The sequence below is a fragment of the Struthio camelus genome, chromosome 20 (genome assembly GCF_040807025.1).
Source record: "Struthio camelus isolate bStrCam1 chromosome 20, bStrCam1.hap1, whole genome shotgun sequence".
NCBI lineage: Eukaryota > Metazoa > Chordata > Aves > Struthioniformes > Struthionidae > Struthio > Struthio camelus.
The window spans coordinates 6,993,892-7,011,000 of record NC_090961.1 but is presented as its reverse complement, the minus strand read 5'-3'; the positions used below and the strand labels follow the sequence as shown (position 1 = coordinate 7,011,000).

The 17,109-nt window shown below is 52.1% G+C and overlaps 1 protein-coding gene across 3 annotated transcripts in view; it reads left to right on the top strand.

The window, feature by feature from the left end:
* PTPA (protein phosphatase 2 phosphatase activator) overlaps positions 1-17,109 on the top strand; it is a 28,297-nt gene that overhangs the window by 7,695 nt on the left and 3,493 nt on the right. For all 3 annotated transcript variants that reach the window (XM_068915057.1, XM_068915059.1, XM_068915060.1), the window contains 6 exons: positions 2,209-2,334; positions 3,094-3,211; positions 4,755-4,854; positions 6,029-6,153; positions 6,679-6,779; positions 11,806-11,913. In XM_068915057.1, the coding sequence (XP_068771158.1) occupies positions 2,209-2,334; positions 3,094-3,211; positions 4,755-4,854; positions 6,029-6,153; positions 6,679-6,779; positions 11,806-11,913 (678 nt within the window). The remainder of the gene's footprint in view (positions 1-2,208; positions 2,335-3,093; positions 3,212-4,754; positions 4,855-6,028; positions 6,154-6,678; positions 6,780-11,805; positions 11,914-17,109) is intronic.

The following is a 17,109-nucleotide window of genomic DNA, read 5'->3' as shown; positions in this document are numbered from 1 at the left end:
GAGGCAGCTCTTGCCAGCCATTTATCGAGGCAGCACGGAGCGCTCGGTGAGAGGGGTTTGAAATACAGGAGCTGCTCATAATGAGCTGCTGCTGCTGCTGCTGCCGGGGGATAAATCACCAGCGCGATTTAATTATTTAATACAACCCAGTGCTGAGGACGCTGTCGCTTAATTGGAGGGGAGCGCAGTAGCCAGGCAGGGGTGGAGCTGACTCCAAACTTGACCTGCAGTGGGGAGATGCTGGGTTTGTGCAGCATGTGGGGCAGCAGGGAGCCGAAACCGAGGGGGTTGCGCTGCCTCGCTCTGCACAAATCCTGGACGCCAGCTGGTTACTGATTCCAGCTTGCACCCTCACAAGGGCACCCAGTGCTTCTGGCCTGCTGCCTCCCTTGGCACACCTGCGCTTGGGGTCCTTCATGTTCCTGGTGTGCTTGAGTCCCAGCCTCTGTCCCAGCCTGTAGCCTGCTCGACAGCCAGGTTGCCGAGATCCCTCTGGAGTGGGTGGATCTCTCCCCTGGCTGATCCCTGCTCCTGCTGTGCTTTACCCTCACCACATCCTCAGCTTCCAAGGAGCTGCTGTCTGTGCAGGAGGCTGAGCTTGCTACGAGACCCTTCCTCTCTGTCTTCCTGGGAGCAGAGGTGATGGGGAGCAATTTGTGGCTGGTTCAGCAGCAGCATGGCTCTGCCTTGTCTGTCTCTCCTCCCCCGCCCCCTTCAAGTGGCACTTCAAGGGCTAGAAACTTGCTGGGCTCGGCTTTTTCCTTGTCCTCCCGGCAGGCAGCATGAAGAATTGAACCACAGCCCAGGAGACCAGCCAGCTTCACACGGTCAATGCCTCCAGCAAAGTCAAACGAGCCTCCGTTTCTGCTGTCCTTTTTGTCCCCTTGATGGAGGAATCCCCTCTCGAGACAGTGGAGCCTACGTTGCCTAGGGCCTGGCCAGCTGCTGCAGCGGCTGATGGCTCTCCAGCTCCTTCGAGTCAGGCGAGGCGAATCCCAGACCCTCTGGCCTGCTTGACTGCTTGTCGGCAGAGCCTCCTAAAACTGCTAGGAGCTGCTTGAAGTGCTGCCTCTGGTTTGAATGCTGATCTTGCTGTGGTACCTCCTCTTAGCACATGGTGCTATAGCTGGTCCCCAGCTGTATGGGCAAGGCAGGAGCCAATCCTGGTAGTGACAGTAGAGCTTGAGATGCTGTGCTGTGTGGCCTATTGCTCTCCGCACCTCCCCTCTTCTTTTTCTTCGTGGCTATGGCAGTGCCTCTTCCCGATTGTGCCTCTCCTACATCCTACACGGGCTCCTCACTTCTTCTGGCACTGGGGGGGGGGGGGGAGCCAGGAAAGATAGCTTTGTTGTCTTGCTGTTTCCTTTGTCTTCCCATCAGCTTTGTGGTCTTACTGGGGCATTTCCCGAGGTCCGCATAGTTCTTATCTTTGCTCTGATGAGACCACTGGTGGGTAAACCAGGCTGTCTCTTCCTAGGGATGCGTTGTATGTTGTCTACACATATTGGCTAGGTGTCCCGTGCACTTGTGCTCTAACACTGGGTTGGAGCCCGCTTAGCGGTCTAGCTGGTACAAGTTTGAAGCAACGGGAATCATGCTAAAAAGGTTGAATTGAGGTTAGGCCCTGCTGTATGAGGTGCTGTACAAACACTAAGACCATCTCTGTTAGTCCTGGCTCCTAAGAGACACCTCAGGACAAAGATTAGAGGCCCTGAGAAGGGACGTATATGTGCAAGATCGCATTACTAGCCACCGATGAGGATAAACTATAAGTGCTGTGCTGTATCCCATGGGACGTATAGGACCGTAAAGATGCAGCTCCTCAGTTTTGTGTTGGAGATGTCTGTTAGGTAACACTTTGTCTGCCCCTGCTTCTCAGTCCTGTATGTCCTACACCGAGGAGCTTGCTTTAGCGCTTCTGCTAGAGGTTTTAGAGTATGGTGCTGTTGCAGCTCATGAAAGGCTGCGTGGGCTACTGGAGAGCCTACCTCAGGCTGCGTCTTGTATTAGACTGGTCTTCTGAGGGAAGGGAGGTTTGGCCTGTCCCCTCTGCATTTCAGGGAGGATTGGTACGTCCTGTTCCTACTGTCCACCCTTGGGAAGAATGGCGTTGGCTTTAATGACCCCAGTCCAGGGCAAGGATATCAGAGCCTGAGGGACTGCTCTGTTTTGTGTCACTGTGACCCCTCATCTTCTTTGTCTCCATAGCCCATTGAAAAGCTGGTGGCTCTTCTGAACACCCTCGACAGATGGATCGATGAAACTCCACCAGTGGATCAACCATCTCGCTTTGGGAACAAAGCCTTCAGGACCTGGTATGCCAAACTAGATCAGGTGAGCATGTCTTTCACGCATACTGCCAAGTGCAGCTTCTACAGAAAAGCAGTGTGTCCAGCCAGCAGTGGTAGCAGAATGGCTGCATCCCTCTGTGGTAGCCAGGCAGTCTGCAGAGCAGTTGCACAATCTCTGATAAGTAGCGGAGTGATCCACCTCTTGATAGACATCACTTATTCCTGAGCTGGTGCTATCTTTACCTCTTATGAGAGCAGAGGCTCCATGTAAATGCTCTTGGCTGGGTTACCAAGCTCTGAACGTCATTCCAAGGAACTCCTTTGCTATAACCGCTCACTGTGTCTGCTAGCTGATGGTGACACAGAAGATCAGAGGAAGGTTGTGAAACTGCCTGACTTGCTTCAGCTCAGAGCACTTGCCCTGCACCGAGCTCTGGAGGTGGCAGAGGCAGAGTCCAGGCAACAATGTGCTTGTGGGTGGTCTGCTGCTCTTTCATCCTTGAGATGACTCGGTGGGTACCTGGGCTGATGTGCCTGGATGCTGAAGTCCTTTTTTCCCTGCACGCTGCATGTGTCCCCAGTAAGCATCAGGAGAAGCTCTCCCCTAATTGCTCTATGGAGGTGTCCTCTCCAATAGGAGAGTTCTCTCCTCTGTCAGGCTGGCCCTGGGTGCTGTAGGAGTGCACCAGTGCAACTCCCCCTCTGCCTTGCTGTGCAACGCTTTGTATGAGCAGAGGATGTCTTGCTCCTGGGGACTGCGGCAGATCTGTGCTTGCTGAGGGGAGTCTTTTATGTCTTTCAGGAAGCAGAAAAGTTGGTGGCAACGGTGATCCCCAAGCATCTGGCTGATGCTGCACCAGAGGTAGCTGTGTACCTGAAGGAATCCGTGGGGAACTCCACCCGCATTGACTATGGCACAGGTACCTTGGCACGCAGGCTGCCCGAAGTTGGACTCCCTAGGGTAGCTGCCCTTTGGAGCCTGATGCTGGGTTTATTGAAATACATTATAGCCACTGTTTTTCGTGTCAACTTGATATAAAGGCCAGAAGTTGCCCACCTTCCTTCCTGGGCCTCCTCACCCTAAGGCCAGTGTGGGCTTCTGACTAAAGAGGCTGCGCTAGAGCTATGACACCCTTCTCGTGCCTCCTCCAAAGACCTCAAAGTGAAGTTTGAATCAAGCTTTGCAAGCCATTCTGGCGTGAACTTTGGTAGCTGCTTTATCACATATAGCAGTACTGCACGGCTGATCTGCAATAGGCAGTTTGGAGGGAGAAAATGTAATTGCTTGAGTTAGAACTAGAGTGGGAAACAAATTTGTGTTCAGCGGGAAGTAGCTTGAGTTCTGATGTTTCCTTTGAGTGGTGTCACTGCTTAAATAGGGGCTTTAAAATCTGAATGCAGACGCGTTTTTTACCTAAGAAAATACGGAATTGCAGGCTGGGGTAACCACAGTGGTTTTAGTTAGATGTAAATCCAGAGCAGTCATTGTGAAACCACATGGTTACTCCAAGAAGGGTGCTGAGAAGGATGTCCTCACCAAAAGGCAGGAGAGTGGGACACTGCGGGAGCAAGGAAACATGACTTTGGAAATGGGTGAAAGGATGAAGCGCAGAGGCTGAGCAGTGCCTTGCCGGGAGAGCTACAGCTCGCTGGCACCAGGGGGAGATGTTGTCCTTGGAATGGGACCTAGTGGCTAGGATTTTGTCGGGTCAGGGAATAAAATTCAGTCTTTCCTCCCCTCCTGTGTGTCCTCAGCCAGGGGCCCATGTCTTAGATCCCAGTGGCTAGACCGCAGGTGCGCTTTGTTTCTAAACGGGCAACTATCTTTCTTTATAGAGTGAAGCTGCTTATCTTGTACTCTCCCTTGTTCTATGGTCCCTTCCACTAAAGGACATTGCTCTGTTTTTGGTGGTTGCTTTTTTTTCTCCTTGCTGTTGACTGGAGGACAGAACTGCAGAGCCCCAGCCGCTGATCCCACTGCCTTCTGGGAGGGACTGCTCCCAGCACTGGCGTGGTGTCTGCATCCTTCTGACACAGAGGTCTTTCTGAAGCGGGAGGGAATCTGTTTACTTGCAGGTGTGAGGTTCTCCCGCATCCCCAGCGCAGGTGGTTCTGCAGTGCTCCACTTCCCCTGCTATGCTGAGCTCCTGGGAAAGGCCCTGCCTTGCTCCCAGCACACCCAATGTTGGAGCTACTTTTCCTCAAAAACTATCCTCTTTCTTTCCTGGAGTTAATAGTCATCTTGCAAATGTCTAGAAAGCACTTTGGCTGGGTATTGTGTGGGGATGAAATGTTCTTGACTCAAGTCGCTAATAGGCAGCGCCTTAGGGACAGCTGGCTGGGGCTTTTGCCCTGGGAATGTGGCTGTTGTGGTTTCTAAAGAGCCACTGTGGTGCCTGCACAAAGTTTGTCCCAGGGACTGGAAACACCTGTGTCATGTCTCTTCATCTTTTTTAACTTCAGGGCACGAAGCTGCATTTGCGGCCTTTCTCTGTTGCCTCTGCAAAATCGGTGTTCTCAGAGTGGATGACCAGATGGCCATTGTCTTTAAAGTGTTTAACAGGTGAGATAATGGGAAGAGAAGGGCTGGAAGCACTGGGCCATTTGGGGTCAGATCTGACAGTGGCCCTTCCAGCTGTCTGAGATGTGTAAGATGTTACCACCTGTTCCGTACCTAAGTTTCTTCCTGTAGTCTGGGCAGACTGTGCGCCCTTTCTCCCCCCATCAGCATCCATTTGGAAATAAGAAATTGTATGAAGATCCTTCTCCTGGGGCATGATCTGGCAAAATCAAGGTCCTTCTGCGAAGGTGCTTGCATAATAGAGAACACGAGTGCTGAAGAGCTTGCTGGCCTAGGGAAGAAGGGCAGAGTAAGAAAACTGTGTTTGAATATAAATGTAGACAAATTAAAATTAGGCAGCAGATGTACTTTTTAATGGAACATATCGTTACCCATTGTGACTGTCTCCAAAGAGGTTGGTGGCACCTTGTCTATTAGAGGTTGGGTGTCTTTCTGGAAAGTTGTTCTAGTTGAATGCAAGATATCAAGCTCTGCAGAGGTATCTGGGTGAAGTTCTGTGGTTAGTGATAGACGGGAATGTCTGACCAGATGATCTAATGTCTCTTCAGGCATTAAAAAAAAAAAAAATTATGAAACTAGCAGGCCTCCGCTGCTCCTTTAGATGTGTTTCCCGCCCAGGAGGTGGAGTTGATAGTGATGAAACCAGTGGAATGGGCATTTGGAGTCCGTCTAATCCCAGATGTAGCATTGTTTGGTGGCATGGAAGTGATTTCCCTCAGTGGTTCTTCCTTGCATTAATTTTCCACCTGAAATGATTTCCCTCAGTGGTTCTTCCTTGCATTAATTTTCCACTTGAAAATTGGAAGTGGCAGTTGCCATACGGTGGAAAGCCTTCTGAGCTCTTTTGGAAGTTATTGAAGGGAAGTATCAATATTCTCAAATAACAGTGGGAGTGGGGGAAGGTCTGCACCAACATAAGACACTGTGGCTAATAAAAACCTCTGGCATTGCTTTCTTAGAGAATTCAGTCTGAAAAACAATTTAACCTGATCAGGCTCTTCTGTGGGGTCAAAAAAATGGGCTTGGGGCCATCTAAGAGTAGATGGTCTGTCTGTTTGAGTCTCCCTCTTGTTCCACAGAGGGAGAAGCCTAGATGTGGTGTCTGCAGTCCAAAAGCCTACCTGGTCTTCACTCTTCTTTCTTCCTTTTGTTTCAGGTACCTAGAAGTGATGCGGAAACTTCAGAAGACCTACAGGATGGAACCTGCTGGCAGCCAGGGTGTGTGGGGCTTGGACGACTTCCAATTTCTACCCTTCATATGGGGCAGTTCCCAACTAATAGGTAATAATAAAAGTCTTCTACTGTCCCAGCCTGCCCTCTCTCCTGTTTGTCTCGCTGGCAGGGATGATGAGGCTTGGCACTAATTTTTAAATATAAATAAGTCCAATTTATGTATAATACAGCAGAAGAGTTTGCTTGGGGCTCAAAAATTTTGTTCTCTGCTTTCCAAATAAAGCTGGTTGCTTAGGTTGGGAGATGGAAGGTTACCTTGTACAGTACATATGTCATTGCATACTTTGCAATGCTTGCTAGTTTTTTTTTTTTTAAAGGAGAATAGTGTTTTTGCTGCCGGAAGACACATTTTCCACCCCGGTGAGTTTACCTGTTGATGTTGTTGCTAAGGCACTGGAGTAGGAGCTGGGAGATGAGTTGGAAGGGAACAGCTCTGTGCTGACTTCTGAAAACCTCTGTTGGGAGGTTCATGTCTCTTGTGGAGGTGGGGCAGGACAAGACCTGACTGCTTGAATCCCCCCTCGGAAGAGGGGGTGCTATACAGGTTACTTTCGATATTCTTTTACTCTTTAGACCATCCAAATCTGGAGCCTCGGCACTTTGTCGATGAGAAGGTGGTAAATGAAAACCACAAGGACTTCATGTTCCTGGAGTGCATCCTCTTCATTACAGAGGTGAGGACTGGGAAGTTTGTCCCCCAGGGAAGTGCTCTTGCTATTAGACACTTGGCTTTGGCTGTGGCTTTCTCTTCCTTTGCCTTTTCTTCTCCTTTGCTTGCTTGTTTGCTCTCATGGAACTGCGTGGAGGAGCTGTTGTTGCATGTCTGAGGTGCTCTCCTTGAATGATTTGAGCAGGGATGTTGAGAGGAAAGTATAATTAAGCTAGATGGGCTGTGGATTGCTCTTGAAGGGAGTTCTAACAAGAGCAAACAAATAACCTTGGATCATCATTTGGATCAGTCAGTGGGAACTCGCATGGAGCAGACTGGTGCCTGCATGTGTGCTAGGAAGATAAAGCAGGAGCTGCAAAATGGCTGTGCTTGCCGAGATAACCTCCCTTCCCTCCAGCCGTTTGGCCCTCCCTTCCTTGCGGCAGGCTCCCAAACCTCCACACAACTTGGTGTCCTTCAGACCTGGCCAGACTCTGCCACGCAAGTTGCAAAAAATGTGCATTTCTGTAAACTCTTAAGAGGAGATGGTGCTGAGGTTACCCCAGCTGGCAGCACTATCAGGACCATATTTTTGCTCAAGGACTCTAGGGTCCCTGGGCGAGGGACTGGCGATACTCGATGTCCACAGGCAGCTTTTCTAAATGAGGGAGTTTGCAGCTTCCCGCCCTCTGCTGCAGTGAATGACCTGCCTGTTTGTACTGTCCCCCTTGCTGCAAGGTCTGGACAGGGAGAGCAAGAAGCACGTGCTCTGTTCTGGTGAGGGATTTCTTGTCTCTGGCAAGAAAGAGTTGATGTGATGCATTCTGAAGGATAGAGTGCAGTTCTTCCCCTTTGTTCTGTTTGCTTTTTCCCTTCCTCGTCTCCCTAAATTGGTGATGAGATGAGAAGGGAGGTTACAGAATATGAATTTAGCCTTTCATGTCGAAAGTTTTCAGAGGAGCCTTTGGCCCAAACCCCAGGAGGTGCTGAGTCAAGTCCTACTGAATTTGGTACAGTTTGTTCGTACCTAGCAGCTCATAGGATTTAACTCTGTATGCAGAGTTAAATTGTGCCGTGGGTAGTAAAGAGGGGCTGGCTGAAGAGACAAAGATGAGGACAGGAAATCTGTTCTTGCTTCATCCTCACTGGGAGCAGGAGCCAAGACGCTTTAAGATTTATTTTAATTTGGGGCTGTGTAATATACTTACAGTGCACTACCCTGAAAAATACAAATCTTGTGACACTTTGTGGAAAATTCTGCAGTATACAGATGAGACGTAACATTTAAAATCCACAGCCACATACTGCTTCTAGTCGCTGCTTTTGCCTGCAGAAAGTTAGCTTTTTGGTAGGCGTTTTTAATATGTGATTTCACTTCTTTTTCTATGCATTTATTCGTGAGTAATAGTGGAATCTAGTTCTTCAGTTGAGCTGCCCAGTGCCACCTGGTGGTAGGACAACCCACTCTTGCTCCCTCCTAGTGCGAGCTGCTAAAGAATTGGAACAACCTGGATTATCCAATGCAGGATGTTTCCAACCTGTTTTCATGGGAATACGGCTCCCTTTTTTAAAGATTTTTGCTTTCAAAATTTGATTTTTCTCTCTCGAATGCTGGAAAAGGTTGTTGCTGCCACTAGGGGGGGCTGAGACAGCCTCTAATGCCTCCTTTCTCTCCAAAATCAACGACGACACAAACAAAATATCACGGAAAAAAGATAGAAGGGGTTAAAAGACTTTAATAAATTAAGAATTTTTTTCTGAGCTTTTCAGTTGGAAGCTCCCCTTCTTTAAAGGTGTTAGTTAAACAGAGAGCAAACACCGCAACAGTTCCTACACTGGGTTTAGTACGTCTTACTGACATGATCTTACATGACTTACGTGACAAGAGCAGATCTTGTTTCAGCAAACTGCAGCCAAGGTGGGTTATTTTCTTTTAATCAAGAGAATATTCTCTTGAGCGCATATTTTTCTCAGCCTCTGGGTGACGTTTCAGGGATGTGAATCTACAGTGTCGTGGTGTTTGCCACGTGTATATTTAAACCTCAGTCTCTTAAAGTAACAGCGAGATGATGTCCAGTCTGAACCCACTGAAACATTCCCCTTAGAGCACCACCCTGCGCCGCACGCAGACGCGGCAGCAAGTCTTACGTGAGCTGGCCTGCTGTTGGGAAATCTGTAAGGTGGTTTTAGACCTGAATGTTTGATTTTTTTGAATAGGATGAAGTTTACTGAGCTGGCCGGGGTTTGGGCTGTTGCCCCCACCTCCTGTCGCCGTGTTTTGCCCAAGCGTGCTCTGGGGCAGAGTGCCGGGGCGTTGTGGTATTCCTAGATACGCGGATGAGAATGGTTTGGGACCGTGTCCGCAGTGCCTGATGCAATAGGAGCTGTGAACGGAGCTGCCGTGCTGGCAGTAACGGGAGGGTTATGTGCATTTCCATACTGTAAACGTGAAAGAGAGGTGCTGGGGTACGGCCCGGTTGTCTCGCCGGCTCTGCGCGGGGGTTGCGTGATGGAGCAGTGAAAGCAGCCAGACGCTCGCTTTGAGCGGCCCTCTCTTGGAAGGAAGAAACGAGGATCAAAAGCAGCCTGCCCTTGAACCCACCGAAACCCAGGCTCGTTGGAAGCAACACCCTCCCGTCGGGATCCCCAGCGCTGGAGCGATCCCCTCGACCCCGCGATGCCGGGAGGCGGCGTGCCCGCAGGGGCCGGGGCGCCCGGCGGCCGTGTTGCTTTAAGAGCCAAGGGCAGGCAGCAAGAATTTCAGTTTCAATCTGGCTTCTAAATTTGGAGGTTTGGGAAGGGAGGGCTCGGATTTCGGCTGGAAGGGAAGGAGCTGACAGGAAAGCACTGCCTCAGCCGTCCCCCTCCCCCAGTTACTGACAGAGGAACCATTTACAAAAGGCTGATTCTCTTGGGAACGGAGAGGCAGGAACGCAGCGTCTGTGAGTAATTTCCTGCTCAATATGGCTGCTCTGACTCACTCCATTCCCCTGGGGTCACTGCGGGACTGCAGCGCTCTTGCCGTCTCTCTCTCTCGCTCTCTTTCTCTCTCCAGCTCGCTCCTTTTCTCCCTCTTCTCCCTTTGTGGCTGGAAGGAGCTAATTTTTCCCCTCTTTTGCCCCCCTTCGCCTCCCTCTCCGGTTTGAGACAATAGCAAAGGCGTCCCGTGCGGGGCGCCCCGGCTGAGGAAGGCCGCGGGTACGGCTGTGCCAGGTGCTGGCGGAGCCCGAGCCGTCGCCGGCTCGAGCGCGGGGCCGGGCCAGCGGCCTGCGAGCGCTGCGGCGCGATCTGCTCTCCCCTGCCCCAGCTCGGGAGGGGCGGAAAACGCCGAGCGCGGTGGCAGGGGCTGATCCGAGCTGCGCTCACGTGAAGGAGGGAAGGGCCGGGGATGCCGGAGGCAGGTTTGCCGCTGAAGCGCGCGCAGCCAGCTCTGCCGTGCACGGGAGATGTTTTGTACAAACCGCCTGGCGGCGAGTTCGCCGGCACGCGAGACTTGGCCCTGCGCTCTCGGCCACGGTGCAGCGCCCCGTCGGCATGCGTGTCCCCCCCCCCGCCCCCCCTGCCACGTGCACCCTCCAGCTCAGGTGCCCGCCACCGCCAAACCCTTGTGCTTAATAACGCACCGGCTCTGTGGGACAGCGTTATGCTTTGTGTGTCTGTGCGTTTCATCTTGTGTCTGCAAGGAAAACGCAGCCGGCGGAGGGGAGCAGGAACGGCTTAGCCGCTCATCAGTCATTCGCCAGCTCGCAAGGGCTGCAGAGGGGAAGCAGAGACGGGGCTGCGCTCTCCTTGCAGCTGCTCAGAGCAGGCAGATCTACAGACCCGCTACCCACAATGCTCCAGCCCCGAGGTCAGCGGGCTCGAAGCGTGTCCTCTGAGCAGCGTTTTCCCCCTCTTTTCCTCCTCTTCTGCTTTCTTTGTTGCAGACTGATGCCACGCAGACCTTGCAGAAGGGCAGCAGCAGTTTCCCAAAGCGGATTCATCGGCCTTTCTTCCTTTCTAGCAGACAGAGATCTGGTTTTGAAGCTCTTTTCCCACCCTCGCTCTAGGCCTGTGCGCTCACGGAGGGAAGGAGTTAGTTTAAACCCCAGCCTGAGCCGAGACCGGGAGTCCAAGAGATTCCTGTCTCCCCACGCTCCTTTTTAGTGTGAGCTTCGGCCTTGTGGTTTCTGATGTCATGGGAAATTTGCTCAGTTGGAGTCGCTGCATTATATTTCTTTTTCTCCCTGAGGGTCTGTTTTTGTTCATGGAGGAGAGGAGAGGCAGCTACCCAGGGAATCTACATGCAACTATCCATGACTGCAGCTTTCTCCCCTGCCTTCCCTCCTCTAAACCCCTCTCCCTGGGAGGAGAAAGGCTGGAGTTTAGGAAAAAAGAAAAGAAAAAAATCAGTGTCTGCTGCAAGCTGGCGACTCACAGCTCTGGAGACTGTTTGGAAAGCGGGACTTGAGCATGGCCCCCGTCCCCTCCGCTCCTGCCTCCCCCGCAGCCCTCCTTTGCTCGAGGCAGGTGCAGAGTGGGCTGCGGACACTGGAGCTGCTGCCAACCTGCGCTGCCCTCTGTATTCAGGGGAGGCAGCAGCGGTTGTCACTGCTGCTTGTTGTTGATCTGAATGGGGAATGAGTCATTTTCTTGGAAAGCCCAGCAGTGCTGCACTGGGAGGTTTCTGGGTAGAATAGGAACAGCATTGAGCCAAGTTTTACTGTGTGTGTTGGGGGGGGTGGAATGGGACTTACGGGGAGTTTTTTAATGCAATCATTAAAAGGGAGGTGTGTAGAGGGAGATGTGATTAGAAGAAAAGCGTGGCAAGAAAAGGCTTAACATCATCAGGGAGAGGGGAGCTGAATTGCCCCTACTTGATGTGATGTGGCTGCTGCAGGATGCAATGCAGAAGGACGGAGGGAGGGGAAGGCGCAGCGAGGTGGTTGCTGCGTGGGTCACGGCGCCTGGTGGGAATGTTTGCTTGGAGAGAGTGTGATCGTGAGTCACTGCCGGTACGCAAACTTCCTGGCTGGCCGAGCTCCCTCATCCCCTCTCTGGATCTCTTTCAGATGAAGACGGGCCCCTTTGCTGAGCACTCCAACCAGCTCTGGAACATCAGCGCCGTACCTTCCTGGTCCAAGGTGAACCAGGGCCTCGTCCGCATGTACAAGGCAGAGGTGAGCACTGTGGGCAGTGGGAGGCTGAGTCAGTCTTGCCTGCTTGGCTGCATGACTCCTCCCTTCCACTTCAGTGCAGATCAGCTCTTCTGCTGCCTGCATGTCTGCTCCTTGGCCTGGGATTCCTTTCACAGCCAGTTGCTGGCCCTTGCTGAACGTGGCTCGGGTGCCCTTGGCTTGCATCCCATGCGGGCGCTGCTGGCTGGAAGGAGGCTCCTGCCTGCCTGATGTTTGCCCCCAGACCAGTCCCTGAACTGTCCCTTCCTTGCAGACGTGACTTTGCCATTGCTCGTCTTTCCATTATGAAAGTTGCAGGTGCCTGAATTAGAGCCAATGTCTTGACATGTTTGTCTTTCTGGTCCCTGCACTGCTATTGCTCCAACTTGAGGCAAATTGGTTTAAATTCTCATTCCTTGTTTCAAGAAACTCAGAGCAGCCTGAACACTTCCTACGAACCTCATCTTGCTGCGAGTCCTGTCTGCGCAGCATGCTGGGCAGCCAAGGCCATGGCTATCTTCCTCAGCTTGGCCAGCCTCCATCCACCAGAGCTCTGCTGGCGCTGCCCCAAAAGGCTTTCCTGGTGAACCCTGACCTGGGGAACTGAGTAGTTTTGGCTGTCCCTTATCTCTCCTTCCTGCTAGAGCTAACCCTGAACTTGAGGAAGCAGGACAGGAACTGCCACATCTGGCCCTCCTGAGGGAGCTGGCTGAGAGGCAGCATCTCTTGCTGGGAAGGCCAGAGCCGTACTGGCTCTGCAGGGCGATGCCGGCTGAGCTAGATGCCTCTGGAGGAGCAAGGACAGCCCAGCTGCCTAGCCCTGGAGGCGTGCCGGTCCCACCACATAGGGCTTGAAAGTGTTAATCCTATGCCCTGTGGTCCCTGGTCAAGGCAGCCATGCTCCTAGTGCTGAGCCATAAGGCAGAGGCTTGGCGGGCAGCTCCGCTCCGGCCCAGCGCACAAAGGGGTTAACTGAGCCGAAATGGTGCGCTCCCTCCCCCACCCCTTCCTCTGCACTTCACATCCTGTGTTTAGGTTCCAGGCCACATACCTCTCTAATCTGCGAGGTGTCACTCCCAGGCCCGCCGGCTCCTTCCGCCCCCAGCTCAGCTTTCCTCCAGCAGCCTCCAACCAGCGAGCCAGGCTGGGGGTCGTCCCCTGCAGCTTCTCAGCCGGGGTCCTCTGTGCTGCCCTTCCACGTCTGCCCTGGGCCAGAGCTCTATCACTAAGGCTGGAGATGCTGCCTGTTGGGAAACCCCAGGTTGGACACTCTGGTGTGGGAGCTGGGGGGGTGTGGAGGGAAAATCCCAGCCCCGAGAGTGCTATTAAAGTCAAATATAGGTCCACTAACCCCTAGAGCGTGAGCGAGACCTACTGCTGCCTCGACACCCCTGCCTTGGTTGTCTGTTGTCTTTGGACTGGTTCCTTCTAGTGCTGTTCAGGTGCTCCGGCCTGGCAGCCCACGTGCCCTGTACCATATGGGTGCTCCTGCCTTGTGCACCATGTACTCTACAGGAGGTGACGTGCCCACAGTGCATTGTGCGTGTCTGCTTGCATCTTGGGGCCGCCATGTTCTGGCAGATCCACCTGGCCTCCTAGGAACAGCACAGCCCTGGGGTACTCTGGAGAGGATTATAATATGTATTTCCTCTCCTGGGAGAAGCTCTGGCCAAGCTCAGGTGCACCCAAGGCTCCAGCATTGGCTGTTTTTATGACATGGTTTTCTCTGGAGACCTTGACCTCTTCTAAATAGCAGGTGACATTCTGCATGGAACTTCTGGATCTAATACTGGTGGGTTTCTAGAAGTATCTAGGGAAGTAGCTGTGTCTGGGGAAGAACGCAAAAGCTGCTAGGAAGGACACTAACGTAGGCTAAGGGGCAGAAACTATTGAGTACAGCCAAAACTGCTGCACGACTAAATTTAGCTTTTTGCTCAAAGAATGTTTGCAGATCTTAGAGGAATATTAGTCTCATTTCCTAAGCACGTGGCTCTTGCACAGCAAAGTGCTCTCCTCACACTGCACTGTGCCTCTGCTCGTCTGGATGGGGAGAGGAGAGAGGGACTCTTGCTGAGGAGTCGGCACTGGTTCCTTGTATCCATTCTGGAGAGTCTCCCACCCCACGGCTGACTCATGTGGTTCTTGCTAGCCTGGGAGATGAGAGAAGCATGGAGATGGCAGTGTGGTTGGGCAGAGCTTTTTGTTACGGTGTGCAGTTTTGTTATGACCTTGCAGTTTCGATCAACACATTTGCAACTAAGGGATCTTTTTGCATGATGTTTTGGGAAGGACCTGATGTTTGGGAATTGCTGAAGCTTCTTTCTTTGAAAACCGAATCCTTTTTGGGTGTGTCATGCTAGGCACCCCCAGTTGCTCTTGAAAATCTTGTCTATTTGCTACTGGCTCTTGAAGCGAGTTTCTGCCCGCTGTTCCCAGCTGTGTTGTCTTTGCCTTCTCAGTCTTTCTCCTATTAGCCACTGCCAACATTAGCAGAAGGTAAGTGAGCTAACAGCCCCCAACTGCTGACTTGGGTCTTCGTCCAGCTCAAGGCAGGCAGCTTCTGTTGACAGGGCCTGTGGCAGTAAGCAGGTTTGTGTCTATGCTGTTGCTTTTTGTCTGACTGGCTAGAGTGAGAACAAGATTCTCCCCCCTGCCCCTCCCTGCCTGTGTCTCTACCCTCTAATCACTTGTAATTAGATCAGATGAAATCAGACACCAGGATGGAGGCTTCGGCCAGTGATAATCCAGCTCCTTAACGCTTCTAGGGGTAACTGGGAAGTGTTTGGGGCCTGATGGTGCCGACTGTGACCAGGCTTGAGTGGAGCCATCAGGGCAAAGGGGTCACTCAGTAGAAGCTGTCCAGGAGAAATCGAATGTTTGCTTGCAATCAGCTCTCACTTGGTAGAAGTGGGGCAGTTCCCAGGCTTGGTTTGTTTAAAAAGCAGTCCGGCCACTTTGTCTCTTCTCTGTCCCCTCAGTGGGATGACTTTAGGCAGCCAATGCAAAGCCCGGGTGAGTCCGTGTGACTGACTAGGAGCTCTTGTCTGGATCCAGGCACCGAGGCTGCTTGCTGCAAGGTCTGTGGATGGGCAGTAGATTGAAGACAATGTATGCTCTGCTCTGTATGTTTATGAAATCTCGTATGTGTCTATTTATAATGTAAATACAATGGGCGAAGAAGAGTTCCTTTGGAAGTGCAAGGGCTTTTCTTATTCTCTCCGTCAAAGGCAAGCGAAGAAGTCGACAGAATGGAGTGTGGTTAAAGCAGTAGCCTTGATGTTTTCCCCTGAGCCTGCTTCTGAGTCTCCTGACCTTTCCTTCTCTGTTGCAGTCAGACAAGAAATACTTTCCATTGTAGCTAATCTAGGCCCAGTTCCGTCTTTAAAGGTTGGACTTGATGCTTGAATCTAGCTCCCCAGTTGAGTCCTCTGCTTTCAGCAGAATAGGAATGACGAGGAGAAAAGAATAAGCCTTTCCCCTCCAGATGCATCAAGTTAGTGATGCATCAGTTTCACCTACAGGTGATGGGAGAAGGATCCTGTTTCTTGGCACCTCTAATAATCCAGTAAATTTGTGCTAGTCCTGCTGGATATAGGAGGAGAAGTTTCTCTCTTTGTCTCTTCTTGCGCCATCAATGTGTTTGCTGGAATGGATACCAGTTCTTCCCAGTGGTGGTACAGATGTTTCGTTAGGAGCCCAAACCAGTCCAGCCTTCCATGGGACTTCTTGGAGCTAGTTGGGATGCCGTTTCTAGCTGTCAATATCTCAAATATTCATTTCTCCCCATCCTTCCTTCCTGCCACTGTGTTCCAACACTGCATCCTCTGAGGGTTCCTCTAACAGTGGTTGTGCTGGGAGATGGTGGATGCTCTGCCCGTGCACTGGGAAGCTTTGAAGGTGATGTGCCCTAGTGGGTATGGGACTTCCTTCTTTTTGATGCCTTGCCCTGGAGGTTTTCTACGTAGCTCTTTCTCTACATAGCTCAGGAAGGGGTGCAGCCATGCTATGCTTTCTCCATCACCAAACTTGTTTTGACTCCAGAATGCTTGCAAGCAGTTCAGTTGTGCTGGAAGTTGCCTGACCTCTGGCTCGAACTGGAACGCCACGGGCCTGGGCTTCTGAGCGCAAATCCCGCTGCTTCCCTCTGACGCCAGCACGTGGGCAAACTGCCTGCCCGTGGCTGTGCCCTGCATTGGGGAGAAGGGCTGTCCACAGCACACCAGGTCCTCCCCATCCTTGGAGCCAGTGTCTTGGCACTTGCTAGGGTCTTCCCCCTGCAGCGGGTCCAGCTCGGCTTTGTGGAGGGTGCGAGGCTCTTCCCTGTGGAAAGGAGTGTTGTGGCTAATAGGTGGCTCTTGCCTCTCTTCAGTATGAAGGAATGGTGCTTTGAAAGAAGTGCCTGGAGGAACGGGCTGTGTAGCTCATCTGCAGAGCCTGCCCAGGAGGCTGTTGGTTACGGGCAGAAGCTGGTGTGGCCCTGACACCTTCCTGTGGCTGGAGCTGCAGCCAGTGGGGGACTGGAGGTGCCCGCCCAGTGCAGCAGGGAGTCTGCTGTGTCCCATCCTGTCCCATCCTGGCTCTTGGCAGATGCTGCTTGTGCCAAGGGCTTGCTGGGACTAGATGGACTCCGATGAATTATTTTTCTTACAGGTAGCTGCTGTGCTTTGATTGCTTGTACTTCATATCTCCTCTAGAATAGGACTCCCATAAGCAGGTCCATGCCTCAGCTGGCTCAGGGGAAAGGCTCTCCTCCCAAGATGCAGAGCACTTGTGTTTCTTTTCTCCCCGTCATACTGTGTCGTCTAGGGAGGCGGTGAGAAGGTGGCCGCAATCCTGTTAGCTGTGCCTTCAGGGCCCTTGTAGATGAGTCCCCATTGCAGCACGGTGAAGTGATCTACGACCCTCTTGTTTAGCACAAGGTCTCGCTGCTAAAGTAGGTGCTGTTAGTGAGATGTAGATAATTGATTGACATATGCACGTTGCTGAAGTTTGTGTGTCTGGAGCTGAGCCTGGATAGGCTGTTCTAGGCTCTGTATGGGTTTTGGGCAATCTGAATCTGCAATGATCCAAAAAACAGAACTTGAAGGGCTCTGCCAGTCATGTTCTGGCAAACTTTGATGTGCTTACAGACCGTAGTCACTGGCCTTCCTGCCCTGATGGAAAGGCGCGCAGGAGGGGATGTATGCTCAGAGCCTGGCT